Source organism: Odontesthes bonariensis, chromosome 20 (genome assembly GCF_027942865.1).
Source record: "Odontesthes bonariensis isolate fOdoBon6 chromosome 20, fOdoBon6.hap1, whole genome shotgun sequence".
Classification (NCBI taxonomy): domain Eukaryota; kingdom Metazoa; phylum Chordata; class Actinopteri; order Atheriniformes; family Atherinopsidae; genus Odontesthes; species Odontesthes bonariensis.
The window spans coordinates 580,782-602,434 of NC_134525.1; the positions used below are offsets into that span (position 1 = coordinate 580,782).

The 21,653-nt window shown below is 45.7% G+C and overlaps 1 protein-coding gene across 1 annotated transcript; it reads right to left on the reverse strand.

The window, feature by feature from the left end:
* Positions 1–1,824: 1,824 nt before the first annotated feature.
* Positions 1,825–20,430, reverse strand: LOC142370197 (protein NLRC3-like). Its single transcript, XM_075452672.1, has 8 exons — positions 20,278–20,430; positions 15,671–17,465; positions 15,251–15,421; positions 11,052–11,225; positions 7,252–7,425; positions 6,193–6,366; positions 3,952–4,125; positions 1,825–2,021 (listed from the first exon to the last, which is right to left on the reverse strand). Exons 1-8 carry the CDS (start codon positions 20,387–20,389, stop codon positions 1,838–1,840), a joined length of 2,958 nt encoding a protein of 985 aa, XP_075308787.1. The 5' UTR covers positions 20,390–20,430; the 3' UTR covers positions 1,825–1,837.
* Between the last annotated feature and the right edge of the window lie 1,223 nt (positions 20,431–21,653).

Sequence of the window (21,653 nt, forward strand, 5' to 3'; positions counted from 1 at the left end):
GTTTAATGTTTATTGCTGGAATAGCTTCATTCCAAAAGTGTGAGATTCTCCACTCCAGTTGATGAATATCTTGTTCCACTGGCCCATTTACAGTCATTCATATCGGTCCTGACACAGAGCCCTGTGGAACTCCATGACTAACTGTGGTGTGTGAGGAAGAGTCAGGCTGTGTTTGAAACCGCATACTTCTCCTACTACTCCTACTGACTTTTTTTCCAGAATGCATACTAGATTCTCTGAAATGTTGGGTATGCATCATGAGGTTACTACTCATACTCAAACTACCCAAGATGCAACGTAACGTGACGTCGCCGATCGTCATTTCCTGTCAAAACGGCAGTTTCAAGCTAGCTACAACGAGGGTAGGTTCGCTTCCTGTTTTCAAAACAAAAGCACCAATTGTATGGTAATGGCTTTCCCTATGATAAAAGGCAACGGGTATTTTATTTTGTGAAAATAACAGGAAGTACGTTGCTCACTGCGGCTAGCTTTAGTAGCGCCGAATTCGTGGGAACAAAATTGTAAACAGCCGGTATTTAGTCAGGTTTTCAACACGTTGGGGATCTAAACGACTACTTTCTCACCTGAAAATGTTTCAAATGTTGCTAAAGTTTACAGAGTTTAGAGCTTAAGAGAAATCAGCTTCAGGCCGGCTGATTCCGGCTCGGGCAGGAGCGAAATGCATTGTGGGTAAACGCTCTGCATACTGTCTGATCGATCAGTATGCAGTATGGAAGTAGTATGTGGTTTCGAACACAGAGCCCTGTGGAACTCCATGACTAACTCTGGTGTGTGAGGAAGTGTCAGTGTTTGCATGAAAAAAGAAATATGATGAATCTCATGAAATCATCACTGCTGAAAGTGAAATCAAATCAAATCAAATTTATTTATATAGCACATTTCATGTACAAAACAATTCAAAGTGCTTTATATAAAATAAAAGCATTGCAGCAGGGAGTGGAAGAAGCATTAAAATACATAAAAGAATATAAAGAGAAACAAATAAAATCATTTAAATGAATTTAAAAACCAGCAACAGTCCAGATAAGTTCAAAGATAGCGTGCAGATTTCATGTATAGACACATGAGAAAAGAAATGTTTTTAACCTGGATTTAAATATGTCTCCATTTGGTGAAAGTTTAATCTCCACTGGCAGTTTGTTCCACTTGTTTGCAGCATAACAGCTAAATGCTGCTTCTCCATGTTTAGTCTGGACTCTGGACTGGACCAGCTGACCTGAGTCCTTGGATCTAAGAGCTCTGCTGGCTTTATATTCTAAAAGGAATAACTGGCTCAACAGAGCTCGGACTCTTTTTCTCAGAACTGGCTACAGCGCTGAAGAGAAAACTGGGATTGTTCTTATTCTCTTCTATTAGTGATGAATAATAAGCAGTTCTAGCTTTAAATTTAGAGGAACACCACTGTATCTCCAGCTGTGAATTATACCAAGGAGCCAGCCTCTTCTGACTGATTACCTTCCTTTTCAGAGGGGCAACATTGTCCAGTGTTGGACGCATTGAAACTATAGTGCTGTCAACAAGAGAGTCAAGTGATGCTGGAGTATGCTAACGATACCCAGCTCTATCTGTCAGTCCCACCTAACAACCACATGGTCCCAGCACGAATCTCAGACTGTTTCCGACATATAAACATGGATGAAAGCATCCGAAACATCTGAAAACACTCAAACTGAAACTAAACTGAAAGCAACTGCATGCGGAGATTCACTCTTCAGAAAAGAGTTGGAACACATATTTGACGAATGTGCCTGAATAATTCATGAGGGAACAGCCTTTGTTGGTTCATGCTCTTTGAATCCTGTTGATGCTTTTGGACTCAGAGTCCCAGACGCTGCAGTTTGTAGTGTGGACTCTGCAGAAGCTCAGAAAGCTGCTTCACTGCGGCGCCGCCCTGCAGGTCGTTGCCCGACAGGTCCAGAGTGACAAGGTGGGAAGGGTTGGACTTCAGAGCCGAGAGCAGAGAAGCACAGCTGACCTCCGACAGACCGCACCTGCTCAACCTGAAGAAGAGACGAGCAGAATCACAAGTATTCAGGATTTACGTCACCGCGTTCAAGCATTTACAATCCAAACTACAAAGATGGCCCCTCTCTGAGGAACCAGCTGCCAGTTTGGGAGGCAGAGCCTTCAGTTATCAGGCCCCTCTCTGTGGAACTAGCTGCCAGTTTGGGAGGCAGAGCCTTCAGTTATCAGGCCCCTCTCTGTGGAACCAGCTGCCAGTTTGGGAGGCAGAGCCTTCAGTTATCAGGCTCCTTTCTGTGGAACCAGCTGCCAGTTTGGGAGGCAGAGCCTTCAGTTATCAGGCTCCTTTCTGTGGAACCAGCTGCCAGTTTGGGAGGCAGAGCCTTCAGTTATCAGGCCCCTCTCTGTGGAACCAGCTGCCAGTTTGGGAGACAGAGCCTTCAGTTATCAGGCCCCTCACTGTGGAACCAGCTGCCAGTTTGGGAGGCAGAGCCTTCAGTTATCAGGCCCCTCTCTGTGGAACCAGCTGCCAGTTTGGGAGGCAGAGCCTTCAGTTATCAGGCCCCTCTCTGTGGAACCAGCTGCCAGTTTGGGAGGCAGAGCCTTCAGTTATCAGGCCCCTCTCTGAGGAAACAGCTGCCAGTTTGGGAGGCAGAGCCTTCAGTTATCAGGCCCCTCTCTGTGGAACCAGCTGCCAGTTTGGGAGACAGAGCCTTCAGTTATCAGGCCCCTCTCTGTGGAACCGGCTGCCAGTTTGGGAGACAGAGCCTTCAGTTATCAGGCCCCTCTCTATGGAACCAGCTGCCAGTTTGGGAGACAGAGCCTTCAGTTATCAGGCCCCTCACTGTGGAACCAGCTGCCAGTTTGGGAGGCAGAGCCTTCAGTTATCAGGCCCCTCTCTGTGGAACCAGCTGCCAGTTTGGGAGGCAGAGCCTTCAGTTATCAGGCCCCTCTCTGTGGAACCAGCTGCCAGTTTGGGAGGCAGAGCCTTCAGTTATCAGGCCCCTCTCTGTGGAACTAGCTGCCAGTTTGGGAGACAGAGCCTTCAGTTATCAGGCCCCTCACTGTGGAACCAGCTGCCAGTTTGGGAGGCAGAGCCTTCAGTTATCAGGCCCCTCTCTGTGGAACCAGCTGCCAGTTTGGGAGGCAGAGCCTTCAGTTATCAGGCCCCTCTCTGAGGAAACAGCTGCCAGTTTGGGAGGCAGAGCCTTCAGTTATCAGGCCCCTCTCTGTGGAACCAGCTGCCAGTTTGGGAGGCAGAGCCTTCAGTTATCAGGCCCCTCTCTGTCGAACCGGCTGCCAGTTTGGGAGACAGAGCCTTCAGTTATCAGGCCCCTCTCTGTGGAACCAGCTGCCAGTTTGGGAGGCAGAGCCTTCAGTTATCAGGCCCCTCTCTGTGGAACCAGCTGCCAGTTTGGGAGGCAGAGCCTTCAGTTATCAGGCCCCTCTCTGAGGAAACAGCTGCCAGTTTGGGAGGCAGAGCCTTCAGTTATCAGGCCCCTCTCTGTGGAACTAGCTGCCAGTTTGGGAGGCAGAGCCTTCAGTTATCAGGCCCCTCTCTGTGGAACCAGCTGCCAGTTTGGGAGGCAGAGCCTTCAGTTATCAGGCCCCTCTCTGTGGAACCAGCTGCCAGTTTGGGAGGCAGAGCCTTCAGTTATCAGGCCCCTCTCTGAGGAAACAGCTGCCAGTTTGGGAGGCAGAGCCTTCAGTTATCAGGCCCCTCTCTGTGGAACTAGCTGCCAGTTTGGGAGGCAGAGCCTTCAGTTATCAGGCCCCTCTCTGTGGAACCAGCTGCCAGTTTGGGAGGCAGAGCCTTCAGTTATCAGGCCCCTCTCTGTGTTTCAGCACACTGTATCATCCCTCTTAGACTTTTAATTATAAGTCATTTATGTTTTATGTCCTTTCTACTTGCTGCAGCACTGATTACCCGACGGGGACACAAATAAAAGTGAATGTGAGTGTTCTGACCTCAGATACTCCAGTGTGCAGAGAGGACTCCTCAGATAGTCACACAGATGTTTCACCCCCGGGTCCTGCAGCCTGTTGCAGTGCAGCTCCAGATGTTTCAGGTGGGAGGGGTTGGACCTCAGAGCCGATCCCAGAGGAGCGCAGCTGCTCTCTGACAGGCTGCAGTCGTACAGTCTGAAAGGAACAAAGTAAAGACCAGTTTCAGAGTCGAGAACGTTCAAGGACAGAAGCTGGAGATCCACCCGTTGGGTTCAGCTCCATCTGAACACAGAACAGTGAAACATCTGACCTCAGAGTCTTCAGTCTGCAGAGAGGACTCCTCACATAGTCCCACAGCTGCTTCAGTCCTGGAGGCTTCAGCTGGTTCTGGCTCAGCTCCAGCTGGGTCAGATGGGTCGGGTTGGACCTCAGAGCCGAGCCCAGAGAGCTGACGTCCGACAGGCTGCAGTCCTGCAAACTGACCACGGAAAACATGAGGCTCAGACCTCAGGAGCACAAGAGTCCGGCTTTTATTTCTTAAGTCTGCTGCTCACAGGCTTTTATTTTGTAAAAGTCTGTTGCTGACAGGCTTTTATTTTGTAAAAGTCTGTTGCTCACGGGCTTTTATTTTGTAAAAGTCTGTCGCTCACAGGCTTTTATTTTGTAAAAGACTTGCTCACAGGCTTTTATTTTGTAAAAGTCTGTTGCTCACAGGCTTTTATTCTGTAAAAGTCTGTTGCTCACAGGCTTTTATTATTGTAAAAGTCTGTCGCTCACAGGCTTTTATTTTGTAAAAGACTTGCTCACAGGCTTTTATTATTGTAAAAGTCTGTCGCTCACAGGCTTTTATTTTGTAAAAGACTTGCTCACAGGCTTTTATTATTGTAAAAGTCTGTCGCTCACAGGCTTTTATTTTGTAAAAGTCTGTCGCTCACAGGCTTTTATTTTGTAAAAGACTTGCTCACAGGATTTTATTTTGTAAAGGTCTGTTGCTCACAGGCTTTTATTTTAAAAGTCTGTCGCTCACAGGTTTTTATTCTGTAAAAGTCTGTTGCTCACAGGCTTTTATTATTGTAAAAGTCTGTTGCTCACAGGCTTTTATTTTAAAAGTCTGTCGCTCACAGGCTTTTATTTTGTAAAAGTCTGTCGCTCACAGGCTTTTATTTTGTAAAAGACTTGCTCACAGGATTTTATTTTGTAAAAGTCTGTTGCTCACAGGCTTTTATTATTGTAAAAGTCTGTTGCTCACAGGCTTTTATTCTGTAAAAGTCTGTTGCTCACAGGCTTTTATTATTGTAAAAGTCTGTCTCTCACAGGCTTTTATTTTGTAAAAGTCTGTCGCTCACAGGCTTTTATTTTGTAAAAGTCTGTCGCTCACAGGCTTTTATTTTGTAAAAGACTTGCTCACAGGATTTTATTTTGTAAAAGTCTGTTGCTCACAGGCTTTTATTATTGTAAAAGTCTGTCGCTCACAGGCTTTTATTCTGTAAAAGTCTGTTGCTCACAGGCTTTTATTATTGTAAAAGTCTGTTGCTCACAGGCTTTTATTTTGTAAAAGTCTGTCGCTCACAGGCTTTTATTTTGTAAAAGTCTGTCGCTCACAGGCTTTTATTTTGTAAAAGTCTGTCGCTCACAGGCTTTTATTTTGTAAAAGTCTGTCGCTCACAGGCTTTTATTTTGTAAAAGTCTGTTGCTCACAGGCTTTTATTTTGTAAAAGTCTGTTGCTCACAGGCTTTTATTTTGTAAAAGTCTGTCGCTCACAGGCTTTTATTTTGTAAAAGTCTGTCGCTCACAGGCTTTTATTTTGTAAAAGTCTGTCGCTCACAGGCTTTTATTTTGTAAAAGTCTGTCGCTCACAGGCTTTTATTTTGTAAAAGTCTGTCGCTCACAGGCTTTTATTTTGTAAAAGACTTGCTCACAGGCTTTTATTATTGTAAATGTCTGTTGCTCACAGGCTTTTATTTTGTAAAAGTCTGTCGCTCACAGGCTTTTATTTTGTAAAAGTCTGTTGCTCACAGGCTTTTATTTTAAAAGTCTGTCGCTCACAGGTTTTTATTTTGTAAAAGTCTGTTGCTCACAGGCTTTTATTTTGTAAAAGTCTGTTGCTCACAGGCTTTTATTCTGTAAATTCTGCTGATGTTAAGTTTGTTTGCACAACAAATGTTATGGCACTTTCATTTATATGGCAGCACATTTAAAATAAAGCTAAATGCTAAAGGCTATACGCTTTATTTCTTTCTCATCTCAGCATGGTTTCTGACCTCAGAGTCTCCAGCTCACAGAGAGGACTCTGCAGAAAGCCGCTCAGCTCCTGCAGTCCAGCATCCTGCAGCTGGTTCTCACTCAGGTCCAGTTCTTTCAGGTGGGACGGGTTGGACCTCAGAGCCGAGCCCAGAGGAACGCAGCCGACCTCTGACAGGCTGCAGTCGCTCAGTCTGAGGAAGGAAGCAGGTTTATTTACAAGTTATTTATACATAATCAAACTTCTTCGTCCTGCAGATGCATTCAGGCTTTAAGCTCGGGGCTGAAGTCAGTTGAACTGTAAAGAAAGGCCAAAAGCTTTGAAATGTTCTATTTGATCTGATAAAATGCCTAAAAATAATGATGAGAAATACAGATTGAATTCAACACAGATGAGTTCTGAGGTTTGGACTGAAGCTGAATGTCTGGACCGCAGGAGCATTGTCCACATCTGAGGACTACATCCACGTCTAAGTGACGAGGAATCTGTCCCTAACACAGTTATCCTGAGCTGTTAGCATCCGGTTAGAAAGCTGATAGCACCCTGTTAGCATCCTGTTAACATCCATTTAGCAAGCTGTTCGCAAGCTGAAAGCATTCGGTTAGCATCCTGTTAGCATTCTGTTAGCACCCTTTTAGCACCCTGTTAGCATTCTGTTAGCATCCTGTTAGCATCCGGTTAGCAAGCTGTTAGCATCCGGTTAGCACCCTGTTAGCATCCTGTTATCCTCAGCTGTTAGCATCCTGTTAGCACCCTATTAGCACCCTGTTAGCAAGCTGTTAGCATCCTGTTAGCAAACTATTAGCAAGCTGTAAGAATTATGTTAGCAAGCTGTTAGCATCCTGTTATCCTTAGCTGTTAGCATCCTGTTAGCTGTTAGCATCCTATTATCCTTAGCTGTTAGCATCCTGTTAGCAAGCTGTTAGCATCCTATTAGCATCCTGTTAGGACCCTGCTATCCTTAGCTGTTAGCATCCTGCTATCCTTAGCTGTTAGCATCCTGTTAGCATCCCGTGTCCACCAGCCTGGTCCTCCACAGTGCAGATCTGCTGAGAACACCTAAAACATGGCGTCTAACCTCAGAGTCTTCAGCCGACAGTGGGGACTCCTCAGGAAACCACCCAGCTGCTCCACTCCTGCATCCTTCAGCTTGTTGCTGCTCAGATTGAGCTCTCTCAGGTGGGATGGGTTGGACTTCAGAGCAGAGACCAAAGGAGCACAGCAGATCTCTGATAAATCGCAGTACTCCAACCTGAATCAGAACACAGAAATACAGGTTCAGAGGACATAGTTCCTGGTTAAATCACTCAGTTTCTGCGGAGAACTGAAGATAATCTAAGGTGCAACCTCTGAAACCTGGGGTCTGACCTCTGAAACATGGGGTCTGACCTCTGAAACATGGGGTCTGACGTCTGAAACCTGGGGGTCTGACCTCTGAAACATGGGGTCTGACCTCTGAAACCTGGGATCTGACCTCTGAAACCTGGGGTCTGACCTCTGAAACATGGGGTCTGAACTCTGAAACATGGGGTCTGACCTCTGAAACATGGGGTCTGACCTCTGAAACATGGGGTCTGACGTCTGAAACCTGGGGGTCTGACCTCTGAAACATGGGGTCTGACGTCTGAAACCTGGGGGTCTGACCTCTGAAACATGGGGTCTGACCTCTGAAACCTGGGATCTGACCTCTGAAACCTGGGGTCTGACCTCTGAAACATGGGGTCTGACCTCTGAAACCTGGGATCTGACCTCTGAAACCTGGGGTCTGACCTCTGAAACCTGGGGTCTGACGTCTGAAACCTGGGGGTCTGACCTCTGAAACCTGGGGTCTGACCTCTGAAACCTGGGGTCTGACCTCTGAAACCTGGGGTCTGACCTCTGAAACATGGGGTCTGACCTCTGAAACATGGGGTCTGACCTCTGAAACATGGGGTCTGACGTCTGAAACCTGGGGGTCTGACCTCTGAAACATGGGGTCTGACCTCTGAAACCTGGGGTCTGACCTCTGAAACTTGGGGTCTGACCTCTGAAACTTGGGGTCTGACCTCTGAAACATGGGGTCTGACCTAAAACCTAGGGTCTGACCTCTGAAACCTGGGGGTCTGACCTCTGAAACCTGGGGGTCTGACCTATGAAACATGGGGTCTGAGCTCTGAAACATGGGGTCTGATCTCTGAAACATGGGGTCTGACCTATGAAACCTGGGGTCTGACCTCTGAAACCTAGGGTCTGATCTCTGAAACATGGGGTCTGACCTCTGAAACCTAGGGTCTGATCTCTGAAACATGAGGTCTGACCTCTGAAACCTAAGGTCTGATCTCTGAAACATGGGGTCTGTCCTCTGAAACATGGGGTCTGACCTCTGAAACATGGGGTCTGATCTCTGAAACATGGGGTCTGTCCTCTGAAACATGGGGTCTGACCTCTGAAACATGGGGTCTGATCTCTGAAACATGGGGTCTGACCTCTGAAACATGGGGTCTGACCTCTGAAACATGGGGTCTGATCTCTGAAACATCATCAAACTTTATTATATAGCCTTTTAACACAGCCGTAGCTGAAACAAAGTGCTGTACAACACAAAATAAAACAAGGCTTAAAACACAAGAACAATGTAAAAACAACAACAATATTAAAATAATAAAAACAATAAAACAATACTAGAAACAGAGTCTCATGCTGGGTTAAAAGCCAGGGAATAAAAATGGGTCTTAAGACGGGTTTTGAAAATGGGCAGTGAAGGGGCTTGTCTAATGTGAAGCGGGAGGTCGTTCCACAGTTTCGGACCGGCAACAGAAAAGGCTCTGTCTCCTCTGAGCTTCCGCTTGGCCCTCGGTACCTCCAGGAGCAACTGATCAGCTGACCTGAGGCACCGAGCAGGGGCATAAGGGTGGAGCAGCTCAGAGGGGTCTGACCATGGGGTCTGACCTCTGAAACCTAGGGTCTGACCTCTGAAACATGGGGTCTGATCTCTGAAACATGGGGTCTGACCCTAAAACCTAGGGTCTGACCTCTGAAACATGGGGTCTGACCTCTGAAACTTGGGGTCTGATCTCTGAAACATGGGGTCTGACCTCTGAAACATGGGGTCTGACCTCTGAAACATGGGCTCTGACCTCTGAAACATGGGGGTCTGACCTCTGAAACATGGGGTCTGACCCTAAAACCTAGGCTCTGACCTCTGAAACATGGGGTCTGACCTCTGAAACTTGGGGTCTGACCTCTGAAACTTGGGGTCTGACCTCTGAAACATGGGGTCTGACCTCTGAAACATGGGGTCTGACCTCTGAAACTTGGGGTCTGACCTCTGAAACTTGGGGTCTGACCTCTGAAACTTGGGGTCTGACCTCTGAAACATGGGGTCTGACCTAAAACCTAGGGTCTGACCTCTGAAACCTGGGGGTCTGACCTATGAAACATGGGGTCTGAGCTCTGAAACATGGGGTCTGACCTCTGAAACATGGGGTCTGACCTATGAAACCTGGGGTCTGACCTCTGAAACCTAGGGTCTGATCTCTGAAACATGGGGTCTGACCTCTGAAACCTAGGGTCTGATCTCTGAAACATGAGGTCTGACCTCTGAAACCTAAGGTCTGATCTCTGAAACATGGGGTCTGTCCTCTGAAACATGGGGTCTGACCTCTGAAACATGGGGTCTGATCTCTGAAACATGGGGTCTGACCTCTGAAACATGGGGTCTGATCTCTGAAACATGGGGTCTGACCTCTGAAACCTGGGGTCTGACCTCTGAAACCTAGGGTCTGATCTCTGAAACATGGGGTCTGACCTCTGAAACCTAGGGTCTGATCTCTGAAACATGAGGTCTGACCTCTGAAACCTAAGGTCTGATCTCTGAAACATGGGGTCTGTCCTCTGAAACATGGGGTCTGACCTCTGAAACATGGGGTCTGATCTCTGAAACATGGGGTCTGACCTCTGAAACATGGGGTCTGACCTCTGAAACTTGGGGTCTGACCTCTGAAACATGGGGTCTGACCTCTGAAACATGGGGTCTGATCTCTGAAACATCATCAAACTTTATTATATAGCCTTTTAACACAGCCGTAGCTGAAACAAAGTGCTGTACAACACAAAATAAAACAAGGCTTAAAACACAAGAACAATGTAAAAACAACAACAATATTAAAATAATAAAAACAATAAAACAATACTAGAAACAGAGTCTCATGCTGGGTTAAAAGCCAGGGAATAAAAATGGGTCTTAAGACGGGTTTTGAAAATGGGCAGTGAAGGGGCTTGTCTAATGTGAAGCGGGAGGTCGTTCCACAGTTTCGGACCGGCAACAGAAAAGGCTCTGTCTCCTCTGAGCTTCCGCTTGGCCCTCGGTACCTCCAGGAGCAACTGATCAGCTGACCTGAGGCACCGAGCAGGGGCATAAGGGTGGAGCAGCTCAGAGGGGTCTGACCATGGGGTCTGACCTCTGAAACCTAGGGTCTGACCTCTGAAACATGGGGTCTGATCTCTGAAACATGGGGTCTGACCTCTGAAACATGGGGTCTGACCTCTGAAACATGGGGTCTGACCTCTGAAACATGGGGGTCTGACCTCTGAAACATGGGGTCTGACCCTAAAACCTAGGCTCTGACCTCTGAAACATGGGCTCTGACCTCTGAAACATGGGGTCTGACCTCTGAAACATGGGGTCTGACCTCTGAAACATGGGATCTGACCTCTGAAACTTGGGGTCTGACCTCTGAAACTTGGGGTCTGACCTCTGAAACATGGGGTCTGACCTCTGAAACATGGGGTCTGACCTCTGAAACATGGGATCTGACCTCTGAAACATGGGGTCTGACCTCTGAAACTTGGTCTGACCTCAGAAACATGGGATCTGACCTCTGAAACATGGGTTCTGACCTCAGAGTCTCCAGTCCACAGAGGGGCCTCTCCAGAAAACCGCACAGCTGCTCCACTCCTGAGTCCTGGATGGCGTTTCCTCCCAGGTCCAGCTCTTTGAGGTGGGAGGGGTTTCCCTTCAGGCCGGAGGCCAGAGAAGAACAGCTGTTTGCTGAGAGGTGGCACAGCTTCAGCCTGAAAACAGGAAAAAATACAGTTTTTAAAGAGTGAGCTCATTTTAACTGAAGCAAATCAGTTCCATGTGGAACCATTGGTGGATGTTTGGATCACCTTCCAGATGTGAACCGAGTTAAAGACTCTGATCCCAGCTGCCTCTGCTGAACAATCAGGGAGAGTTTGTGGAAATATTGGTATTTCATTCGTTTCCAGGTTTCTGGAGGTTTGTGAAGGTTTCTGCATGTTTCTGCAGGTTTCTGGAGGTTTCTGGATGTTTCCGAAGGTTTTCTGGAGGTTTTTGAAGGTTTCTGGAGGTTTCCGAAGGTTTTCTGGATGTTTTCTGGAGGTTTTTGAAGGTTTCTGAAGGTTTTCTGGCGGTTTTTGAAGGTTTCTGCATGTTTCCGAAGGTTTCTGCAGGTTTCTGGAGGTTTCTGGAGGTTTTCGAAGGTTTTTTGGAGGTTTCTGGAGGTTTTTGAAGGTTTTCTGGAGGTTTTCTGGTCTCCGGCAGCTCCTGCTACATCGCTGGAAGTTTCTTAAGCTTTTAGAAGGTTTCTGGTATTTAGGAGGACACAGTGGAAAGAAACCTGTAAAAGTTCCTCTAAATGCACCAACATTATGACGACTTCCTTTGCTTTTTGTAACGTGAATGGCTGATCCACTCGCCCTCAGGCTGTATCTCTCTGGGCAGGAGAACACTTGAATATGCATCTCAGACTGCACCTGCTGGGCTTTGGTATATATGACTATCATAACGTATTTGAGTTCAGAAATACACTGCAGGAGGTGTGAGAGTTGAACTGATATTCTCATATTAACACAAACTTTTTCAACAGTGATAAATCAGTCAGAAAACATTAATCTGTAATTCCTCTCACATTCCTCCTCACCCAGCCCTGACGGTGGCTTTATTCCTTCGTACACAATAATCTCAGTACACAACAAAACATGAAGACTGACCTCAGAGTCTCAAGTCCACATTGTGGACTTGCCAGAAAACCACAGAACTCCTCCACTTCCAAATCCTGAACTGTACGCAGTTCCAGAAGTCTGAGTTGGGAAGGGTTGGACCTCAGAGCTGAGCCCAGACTGGGCCAGACAATCCCGTGGAAAACGCAGCTCTGCACACTAAATACAGAATAAAAGACGTCAGCTCAGAGGACCACCGGCCCGCCTGAAGCCATCCTGGGAGGAAAACATGGAGTCTGACCTCAGAGTCTCCAGCTGACAGCGTGGACTCTCCAAAACGCTGCACAGGTGCTCCACTCCTGGACCCCAGATGGAAAGGCAGTGCAGGTAGAGATGTCTCAGGTGGGGAGGGACCAGAATAATGAAGTCTCCAGTAAAGCTCGAAAACAGGCACGAAAACAGTCTGAAGAAAGAATAAAACATAGCTGAAAGAATCCCACAATAACTAATGTGGGACTAAGTTCCATAAAAGAAGGGACAAAGGAGGAAGAAATGGAGTTAAGCTGTGCTCAAACCGGGCTCAAACCGGGCTGGACCTCCATCTGTGGCCCCATTAACCGATTCATTTCAGTTGGACTTTGAGATTTTAGACCTTATGAATGTAAAACAAAGGAAAAGTTGAGAAAACACTGGTCCCAAGAGGAATTGAACCCTAATCAGATTACAGTAATCAGATTACAGTAATCAGATCACAGTAAACAGATTACAGTAATCAGATCACAGTTATCAGATTACAGTAATCAGGTTACAGTAATCAGGTTACAGTAATCAGATTACAGTAACCAGATCACAGTATTCAGAGCACAGTAATCAGGTTACAGTAATCAGATTACAATAATCAGATCACAGTAACCAGATTACAGTAATCGGGTTACAGTAATCGGGTTACAGTAATCGGGTTACAGTAACCAGACTACAGTAACCAGACTACAGTAACCAGACTACAGTAATCAGATTACAGTAATCAGATTACAGTAATCAGGTTACAGTAACCAGACTACAGTAATCAGATCACAGTAATCAGGTCACAGTAATCAGATTACAGTAATCAGATCACAGTAATCAGATCACAGTAATCAGGTTACAGTAATCAGGTTACAGTAATCAGGTTACAGTAATCAGATCACAGTAATCAGGTTACAGTAATCAGGTTACAGTAATCAGGTTACAGTAATCAGATTACAGTAATTAGATCACAGTAATCAGATTACAGTAATCAGATCACAGTAATCAGGTTACAGTAATCAGGTTACAGTAATCAGATCACAGTAATCAGATTACAGTAATCAGATCACAGTAATCAGGTTACAGTAATCAGATCACAGTAATCAGGTTACAGTAATCAGATCACAGTAATTAGATCACAGTAACCAGATTACAGTAATCAGATCACAGTAATCAGGTTACAGTAATCAGATTACAGTAATCAGGTTACAGTAAACAGATTACAGTATTCAGATCACAGTAATCAGATCACAGTAATCAGGTTACAGTAATCAGATTACAGTAATCAGATTATAGTAAACAGATTACAGTAATCAGATCACAGTAATCAGATCACAGTAATCAGATTACAGTAATCAGATCACAGTAATCAGATCACAGTAATCAGATCACAGTAATTAGATTACAGTAATCAGATCACAGTAACCAGATTACAGTAACCAGATTACAGTAATCAGATCACAGTAATCAGGTTACAGTAATCAGATTACAGTAATCAGATCACAGTAATAAGATTACAGTAATCAGGTTACAGTAAACAGATTACAGTATTCAGATCACAGTAATAAGATTACAGTAATCAGGTTACAGTAAACAGATTACAGTATTCAGATCACAGTAATCAGGTTACAGTAATCAGGTCACAGTAATCAGGTTACAGTAATCAGATTACAGTAATCAGATTACAGTAATCAGATTACAGTATTCAGATCACAGTATTCAGATCACAGTAATCAGATCACAGTAATCAGATCACAGTAATCAGGTTACAGTAATCAGATCACAGTAATCAGGTTACAGTAATCAGATTACAGTAATCAGATCACAGTAATCAGATTACAGTAATCAGATCACAGTAATAGATCACAGTAATCAGATCACAGTAATCAGATCACAGTAATCAGGTCACAGTAATCAGATCACAGTAATCAGATCACAGTAACTAGATCACAGTAATCAGGTCAGAGTAATCAGATTACAGTAATCAGCTCAGAGTAATCAGCTCAGAGTAATCAGATCACAGTAATCAGATTATAGTAATCAGATCACAGTAAACAGATTACAGTAATCAGGTTACAGTAATCAGATCACAGTAATCAGCTCACAGTAATCAGATTACAGTAATCAGGTTACAGTAATCAGGTCACAGTAATCAGGTTACAGTAATCAGATTACAGTAATCAGATCACAGTAATCAGATTACAGTAATCAGATCACAGTAATAGATCACAGTAATCAGATCACAGTAATCAGATCACAGTAATCAGGTCACAGTAATCAGATCACAGTAATCAGATCACAGTAATCAGATCACAGTAATCAGGTCACAGTAATCAGATCACAGTAATCAGATCACAGTAACTAGATCACAGTAATCAGGTCAGAGTAATCAGATTACAGTAATCAGATAACAGTAATCAGCTCAGAGTAATCAGATCACAGTAATCAGCTCAGAGTAATCAGATCACAGTAATCAGCTCAGAGTAATCAGATCACAGTAATCAGCTCAGAGTAATCAGGTTACAGTAATCAGATCACAGTAATCAGCTCACAGTAATCAGATTACAGTAATCAGGTTACAGTAATCAGGTTACAGTAATCAGATTACAGTAATCAGATTACAGTAATCAGGTTACAGTAATCAGGTTACAGTAATCAGGTTACAGTAATCAGATTACAGTAATCAGGTCACGGTAATCAGATTACAGTATTCAGGTCACGGTAATCAGATTACAGTAATCAGATTACAGTAATCAGATCACGTAATCAGATTACAGTAAAAACAGTCTTGAGGTGTCCTCAGAGACCAAAAACATTAAACCAGCATGTTAAGGCAGAACGGATCGACTGACTGCAGAGTTTCCAGGTTGCAGTTCGGACTCTCCAGGGCGGCCGACAGCAGCTTCGTTTCTGAGGAGTTCAGAGTGATGTCATCCAGGTACAGCTCCGTCAGGTGGGAGGGGCTGGAGCTCAGGGCCGAGGCCACGACTTCCCAGGAGCTTTCTGTGAGGCTGGAGCCGAGTCTGCCATGACGGGTAAAACCTGTTATTATGAAGGCAGATATTCTACAAGGATTCCCTGCATCTGATACATTTAACACTTGTGCGGTCCCTAGGAGGCCCAGAGCTCTAGGAGGCCCAGAGCTCTAGGAGGCCCAGAGCCCTAGGAGGCCCAGAGCTCTAGGAGGCCCAGAGCTCTAGGAGGCCCTGAGCTCTAGGAGGCCCTGAGCCAAGCAAGGACTCTAGTACCACTTACATCTGATTTCTACTCACCGAGCCTTTCTGCAGTTCCTTATCGCTGGGATCAGTCTCTGATGCCCCTGAAACGTCACATTGTACCTCTTCAGGTCCAGCACATCCAGAACCTGCTCTGACATCTGCAGCATGTAGGCCAGAGCTGAGCAGTGGATCTCAGAGAGTTTCATCCCTGAGACGTTCTCCGACTTCAGGAACTCTTGGATGTCCTGATGAACGGAGAGGTCGTTCATCTCCATCAGACAGTGGAAGATGTTGATGCTTCTATCAGGAGAATAGCAGTAATCTATCTCCTTCAGGTTGCTGATGACTCTCTGGGTGGTTTCTGGACTGTTCTGTGTCCGACCCAGCAGGCCTGCTAAGAGTCTCTGGTTGGACTCCACAGAGAGGCCATGAAGGAAGCGGACAAACAGGTCCAGGTGGCCATTTTTACTATCGAAGGACTTCTTCATGACTCTGGCCAAGAAGTCCTCCAGAGATGAGTACCGGTAGTTTTCTCCCAGGAAGCTCTCCAGCACCTCCTCCTTCCTGTTGGTGTAGCAGTGCATCATGTAGACGGCAGCCAGAAACTCCTGAACGCTCAGATGGACGAAGCAGTAAACGGTGTTCCCGTACATTCCTCTCTCCTCCTTAAAGATCTCCGTGAACACTCCTGAGTACAGCGAAGCGTCTCCATCGATGCCGCACTCTGTCAGGTCGGACTCGTAGAAGATCAGGTTTCCTTTCTGCAGCTGCTCAAAGGCCAGTTTTCCCAGAGACTCGACCGTCCTCCGGACATCTTCTGCATCCTTTCCGGCTCCTGCATTGTACTTGAGCTTCTTCACTTTGGTCTGAAACACCAGGAAGTGGATGTACATCTCGGTCAGGGTGCTGGGCAGCTCTGCTCCCTCTCTGGTTTCCATGGTTTCCAACACATCCTCCAGAACTTTAGCGGTGATCCAGCAGAAGACCGGGATGTGGCACATGATGTGGAGGCTTCGGGATGTCTGGATGTGGGAGATGATACTGCTGGACCGCTCTTTATCTCTGAATCTCTTCCTGAAGTACTCCTCCTTCTGTGGGTCAGTGAACCCTCTGACCTCTGTCACCATGCCGACACAGCCAGCAGGGATCTGATTGGCTGCTGCAGGTCGTGTGGTTATCCAGAGGCGAGCAGAGGGAAGCAGCTCCCCCCTGATGAGGTTTGTCAGCAGCACATCCACTGAGGTGGGCTCTGTAGCATCAGCCAGGGGCTCCTTGCTGTGGAAGTCCAGAGGAAGTCGACACTCATCCAGACCGTCAAAGATGAACACAACCTGGAACTGTTCAAAGCTGCAGATTCCTGCTTCTTCGGTCTCAGTAAAGAAGTGATGAACCAGCTCCACCAAGCTGAACTTTCTCTCTTTCAGCACATTCAGCTCTCTGAAAGTGAACGGAAACAGGAACTGGATGTCCTGGTTGGCTTTGCCTTCAGCCCAGTCCAGAGTGAACTTCTGAGTTAAGACTGTTTTCCCAATGCCAGCCACTCCCTTTGTCAGCACTGTTCTGATTGGTTCATCTCTTCCAGGTGGTTCATCTCTTCCAGGTGGGCCTTTAAAGATGTCTTCCGGTCTGATGGATGTTTCTGCTCTGTCTGCTTTCCTGGATGCTGCTTCAATCTGTCTGACCTCATGTTCATCATTGACCTCTCCGGTGCCTCCCTCTGTGATGTAGAGCTCTGTGTAGATCTGATTCAGAAGGATTTGCTTTCCTGCTTTAGGAATCCCCTCAAACACACGCTGGGACTTCTTCTTCAGAGCAGATTTAAGTTTATCCTGACACCCACTGAGGATCTCTGAATGAAAACAGAAAACAATAACAGAAATATGACAATACTGTAAATACATGAATGAATTTACATAAAACTGTTTTTAACTGTTGTTAACTGTTAACTGGTGTTAACTGTTTTTAACTGTTGTTAACTGTTTTTAACTGTTGTTAACTGTTTTTAACTGTTTTTAACTGTTGTTAACTGTTGTTGACTGTTGTTGACTGTTTTTAACTGTTGTTAACTGTTGTTAACTGTTGTTGACTGTTTTTAACTGTTGTTAACTGTTGTTAACTGTTGTTGACTGTTTTTAACTGTTTTTAACTGTTGTTAACTGTTGTTGACTGTTTTTAACTGTTTTTAACTGTTGTTGACTGTTGTTGACTGTTGTTGACTGTTTTTAACTGTTGTTGACTGTTGTTGACTGTTTTTAACTGTTGTTGACTGTTGTTGACTGTTTTTAACTGTTGTTAACTGTTTTTTAACTGTTTTTAACTGTTGTTAACTGTTGTTGACTGTTGTTGACTGTTTTTAACTGTTGTTAACTGTTGTTGACTGTTTTTAACTGTTTTTGACTGTTGTTGACTGTTGTTGACTGTTGTTGACTGTTTTTAACTGTTGTTGACTGTTTTTAACTGTTTTTAACTGTTTTTAACTGTTGTTGACTGTTGTTGACTGTTTTTAACTGTTTTTGACTGTTGTTGACTGTTGTTGACTGTTGTTGACTGTTTTTAACTGTTGTTAACTGTTGTTGACTGTTTTTAACTGTTTTTAACTGTTTTTAACTGTTTTTAACTATTGTTGACTGTTGTTAACTGTTGTTGACTGTTGTTGACTGTTGTTGACTGTTTTTAACTGTTGTTAACTGTTGTTGACTGTTTTTAACTGTTTTTAACTGTTTTTAACTGTTGTTGACTGTTGTTGACTGTTTTTAACTGTTGTTGACTGTTGTTGACTGTTTTTAACTGTTGTTGACTGTTGTTGACTGTTGACTGTTTTTAACTGTTGTTGACTGTTGTTGACTGTTGTTGACTGTTGTTGACTGTTGTTAACTGTTGTTGACTGTTGTTAACTGTTGTTAACAGTTTTTAACAGTTTTTAACTGTTGTTGACTGTTGTTGACTGTTGTTAACTGTTGTTGACTGTTGTTGACTGTTGTTAACTGTTGTTAACACTCGGGTGAAGAGAGGGGCGGAGCCGTCAACTGATCACCACCTGGTGGTGAGCTGGCTCCGCTGGTGGGGGATGAAGCCGGTCAGACCTGGCAGGGCCCAAACGTATTGTGAGGGTCTGATGGCGGAATCCCGTCAGAAGGAGCTTCAACTCCCACCTCCGGCAGAGCTTCAACCATGTCCCGGGGGAGGTGGGGGACATTGAGCCCCAATGGGCCATGTACCGTGCCTCCATTGTTGAGGCGGCCGACCGGAGCTGTGGCCGTAAGGTGGTCGGTGCCTGTCGTGGCGGCAACCCCCGAACCCGCTGGTGGACACCAGTGGTGAGGGAAGCCGTCAAGCTGAAGAAGGAGTCCTATCTGGCCTTTTTGGCCAGTGGGACTCTGGAAGCAGCTGATGGGTACTGACAGGCCAAGCGGAACGCGGCCTCGGCGGTTGCTGAGGCAAAAACTCGGGCTTGGGAGGAGTTCGGGGAGGCCATGGAGAACAATGCCTTGAAGAGATTCTGGTCCACCATCCGGCAGCTTTGCTGATCTCAACTGGGGACGTTGTGAGTCGGTGGGGGGAATACTTTGAGGACCTCTTCAATCCTACCGACACGCTCGGATGTGGTCAAAAAGCTCCTCGGTGGCAAGGCCCCGGGGGTGGATGAGGTCCGCCCAGAGTTCCTCAAGGCTCTGGATGTTGTAGGGCTGTCTTGGTTGACACACCTCGCAACACCGCGTGGACATCGGGGGCAGTGCCTCTGGACTGGCAGATCGGGGTGGTGGTCCCTGAGGGTGTGTTCCAACTACAGGGGGATCACACTCCTCAGCCTCCCTGGTAAGGACACCTCAGCAGGATCCTGGAGGGTGCATGGGAGTTCGCCCAACTACATGTTTTGTGGACTTGGAGAAGGCGTTGGACCGTGTCCCTCGGGGACTCTTGTAGGGGGTGCTCCGGGAGTATGGAGTGCCGGACCCCTTGATATGGGCTGTTCGGTCTCTGTATGACTGGTGCCGGTGGCTGGATGGATGGAAGTTCAGAGATACACATTTATCCAAATAAAATCATCACAGATGATTGACACATCTGTAATGACATGGGGTGCCATGCCTGTTTAGGTACCCCGATATTTATATATCGATATATCCTGATTGCCGTGGCTCAGTGGTTAGAGTCGGTCGTCCAATAACCGGAAGGTTGGCAGTTTGATTCCCACTCTTAAACTGAACTGAACTGACAGCTGGAGGGGTGTCAGTCCACCTCCTTGTCACGGCCGAGGTGCCCTCGAGCAAGGCACCGTACCCCCATGCTCCCCGGGCGCTGAATGGCTGCCCACCGCTCCAGGTTGGCATCTGTCTCTATGGGTGTGTGAACAGGTGCCGACCTGGATGGGTTAATGACCAATAAATCTGATCTGAATCTTAATGCAGAACGGTAAAAACGGTGGCTTTGGGCTCAGCGAACACATTAAGGCCACTTTGCAGAAGACTTCTCTGGAACAGAGAAACAGTTTTATGCATCGTGGTGAACAACTAAAACAGGAACTTGTGTTTACTTATATTCATGTCTTATTAAACCAGATTCAACATGAAACAGTTCTGTTCTAGCACATGTTATCCAGTCAGTCTCAGCTAGGGCTTAATTCTTTGATATCAATCCAACATTCAGTTTTACAGACTCACCTGAAGGCTCTAACATGTTCTTTGGAAGTCTTTCAGCCAGATCATTGTTCTGCATCCTCACCAGCAGCATCTTAGTGACCTTAATTGTGTTTATACAGTAGGTCGGGAACATCAGATCCACCGTGTCTATCCGGTCCGCTTCCTTCAGCTGATACATTGGGATCGCTGGGAAGTCTTTGAGGACGCTCCCCTTGCTCATGAGCCACTTGAATTTTTTAAAGTCTTCATTTTCCAGATCCTCCAGAGTCCGCAGGAGGATCTCTTTAGGTGTTGTCATCTTTACTCTGTGAAGATCCGACAGGTTTGACAGAAATCCATCAGGACTGTTGAACAGCTGGTTTGGGTAGGGGGTAGAACTAGAAGAGGTAAGACAGATGACAGTTGAGTGAATCGCATGTTTGAAATAAACCAGGGTTTGTATCCCATTCCTACTTATCTTTACCTCTTCTATTTCTACCCCCTACCCGAACCAGGGTTTGAATCCCATTCCTACTTATCTTTACCTCTTCTATTTCTACCCCCTACCCGAACCAGGGTTTGAATCCCATTCCTACTTATCTTTACCTCTTCTATTTCTACCCCCTACCTGAACCAGGGAGACGATGTTCCCATGGAAATGGACGCTGAATATTTGGATCGACGGGACGTGAAATCCATCAGAAACTGACCTGAACAGCAGCCGTGGATCTGTTGTTGATCGTCAGTGAAGTACAGAGAACAGTTCAGGAAGCTGTTGGTTCAGATACCTGTGAGGTAAATTATTACCTTTTGTTCAGCTGCCCCACCCTGAAACAACCGCTGATAACACATAACACAGCCTGTGACCTGTGGTGTGATGTAAGCCATCTACTTCCTCTGACTCTACAGAGTAGGAAAGTAAATAAATAAAATAAAATAAAATTGTCACACTCAGTAGCCTTACAGATAAGTATAACCTATTGTTGCTTAAGAAAGTCCATTAAGGGTGCCCACACCTCTTCAAATTCTTGCACTTTACCCCTAATTACATAGTTTAGCTTTATGTAACACACCTTGCCATCTCTCTAATCCAAGATTGTGTAGAGGATACTTCAATCTCTCTCCAAGATAGAGCAACCATCCTCCTGGCCTGCAGGAGGCCAAAGTTGATCAGAGTCTTATACTTAGAGTTAACAGAAAAGCAATCTGGATATATCCCTAGAACACAAAGTTTTGCTACACAGGGTACCTGGATACCTGTGACTTTACAGAGTGTGGACAACCATTTTCCAAAAAGATACCAGCTTAGGACATTCCCATACACAATGAATCAAAGTACCTTTCTCCGTCAAACATTTCACACATGTATCTGGAATGTCAGGGGACCATTTATTGAGTTCCTCATTAAGCTGTGAGGA